General features: G+C 63.7%; 1 protein-coding gene across 10 annotated transcripts in view; it reads right to left on the bottom strand.

The window, feature by feature from the left end:
- skor1a (SKI family transcriptional corepressor 1a) overlaps window positions 1–1,886 on the bottom strand; it is a 19,793-nt gene that overhangs the window by 16,923 nt on the left and 984 nt on the right. For all 10 annotated transcript variants that reach the window (XM_014001537.1, XM_014001532.1, XM_014001533.1 and 7 more), the window contains exon 2: window positions 114–1,854. In XM_014001537.1, the coding sequence (XP_013856991.1) occupies window positions 114–1,844 (1,731 nt within the window). In that variant the 5' untranslated portion in view covers window positions 1,845–1,854. The remainder of the gene's footprint in view (window positions 1–113; window positions 1,855–1,886) is intronic.

Genomic DNA, 1,886 nt, shown 5'->3' with positions numbered 1-1,886 from the left:
ACTCAACTCAGTTAAATGGAACAGGGTCACATAAGATGGTTAAGTAAATCCAACATTTCATTTTTTTTACAGTGTATGGGGGTCGTTAAAGTTTTCATTTGATCCGGTCTTACTTGGTGAGGAGGGGAGCCGTTCCGCATCTGTCTGTCCTCATCGGATGTCCCGGAGTGGACGGAGAGCTCCGGGGAGCCGGYCGGAGCCTCCCCGGGGCTGGAGGCGTCTGCGGGCCGCTCCTGGCTCTCCTCCCGATGCGCCGACGAGTCCTGGCCCGGCGAGATCCGGATCGACTCGTCGTCCTCCGGTCCCCGGTTGGACTCCACGTCCACGTCCGGGTCGTCGTCCTCGTCCACCGCGCTGTCCCTGTCCGGAGACAGCGATCTGTAGCTGGAGCTCTCGCTGATAAAATCCGGGGACAGGTAGCCGGAGCGCGCGCCGTATCCGTCCCGGTTGCCGTAGAGTTTGGCGATGCTCTCCGCGTCCTTGACGACGGGTCTGAAGGCGGAGAYGTAGCTGATCTTCCTCTGCGAGGCCTCGTCGCCGGACCTGTCCTCGTCGTTCCGGGTGGAGGAAGACTGCGAGCCGGGGCTGCGCTCGCCGCCGTCCCGCTGGTGGTGGGGGTCTTTGGGGGTGTTTGCGCACCGGTCGCTTTGGTCCGATAGGTCCAGCTCAGCTTGCCGGACAGCCGGAAGCTCGGGAAGAGGAGGCTTGGGCGGGGAGCCCGGGTACGGCGGCATGGGGAGGCCGCCCGCTGCGGGCCAAAACATGGGGAAGGCGGGGTAGAGCGCGTCCTTGGCGCCGGGCCAGAACACGCCGGACACGGTGGTTTTGTTCGCCTCGGGGACTCCGTCGCTCTTCTTCGGACACAGGCCGTAGCTGGGGAAGGCGTACGGGTGGTGAGGGAAGAGAGGCGGGGGGATCTTCTGCAGCATGCCGAAGCTCTTGCTGGGCACGGGGATGACCGGGTAGCTCCGCGCGCCGCTCGCCAGGCTCAGGTTGTTGCCGCCCTGCTCCTCGTCGCACCGCAGGGCCTTGTGGGGGATCTCAGGGGAGCTGGTCTGGGACAGACTGGACGAGGCCTGCGGCTTCAGCGGCGACGACATCCTTGAGCCGTTCATGGGCAGCGTCCTTTTCCTGCTCCCTCCGTTGAACATGGCCTTCACGTCCTCCCACGCGTGGCTGACGTCGTCCGCGGTTTTTTTGTCCGACAGCTTCAGGTGCCGTCTCCACGAGTTGAAGTTGGCCGCGTCCGGCTGCAGGTACTTGGACTCCGGGGTGCGGTGCGAGTGGAAGATGAATTTATTCGGAGAGAAGTACATGCTGCACAGGCTGCACTTGATGCACTTGGCCCTGGAGCTGTTGTATCTGGCCGGGATGAAGCTGCCCCTGCAGCCCCACGCGCACTCGTGACACACGTCGAAGGCGAAGTTCTCCGGCAGCTTCGGGGGGCTGTGCGCCCCCAGGAACGACTTGCAGAGCCTCTCGGCCTCCCGCTTGGTGATCATGCCGCAGCGTCTGGAGGAGATGGGCATGGCCCCCGCGCGCCGCAGCAGCTCCAGCTGCACGGGGGTGCACTGCACGCACGTGATGCCCAGAGCCACCCGCCGGTTGTGGATCTCGTTGTAGCTGTAGTTCTTCAGCAGGGTGTTGGAAATCTGCGCCAGGCAGAGCCTCTCCTTGCCGTCGATGAYCAGAGACACGATGGGGACCCCGTACAGGGAGGTCTCGCTCACTTGGTTCGGCTTCAGGGAGCTGGGCCCGGAAAAGCTCTGCGCATCCTGCTTCAAACCCGGGGAAGAGCTGGCGTCCCGTCCCGCGTCTCCAAGGTGTCCGGGGATCGACTCCATCCCTGGAAGCCTGTCAGCCAGAGAGAAAGTACTCAATAATAA

This window comes from Austrofundulus limnaeus, unplaced genomic scaffold (genome assembly GCF_001266775.1).
Source record: "Austrofundulus limnaeus strain Quisiro unplaced genomic scaffold, Austrofundulus_limnaeus-1.0 Scaffold9, whole genome shotgun sequence".
Lineage (NCBI taxonomy): Eukaryota > Metazoa > Chordata > Actinopteri > Cyprinodontiformes > Rivulidae > Austrofundulus > Austrofundulus limnaeus.
The sequence above is the reverse complement of the archived record's forward strand: the minus strand, read 5'-3'. Positions and strand labels throughout refer to the sequence as shown.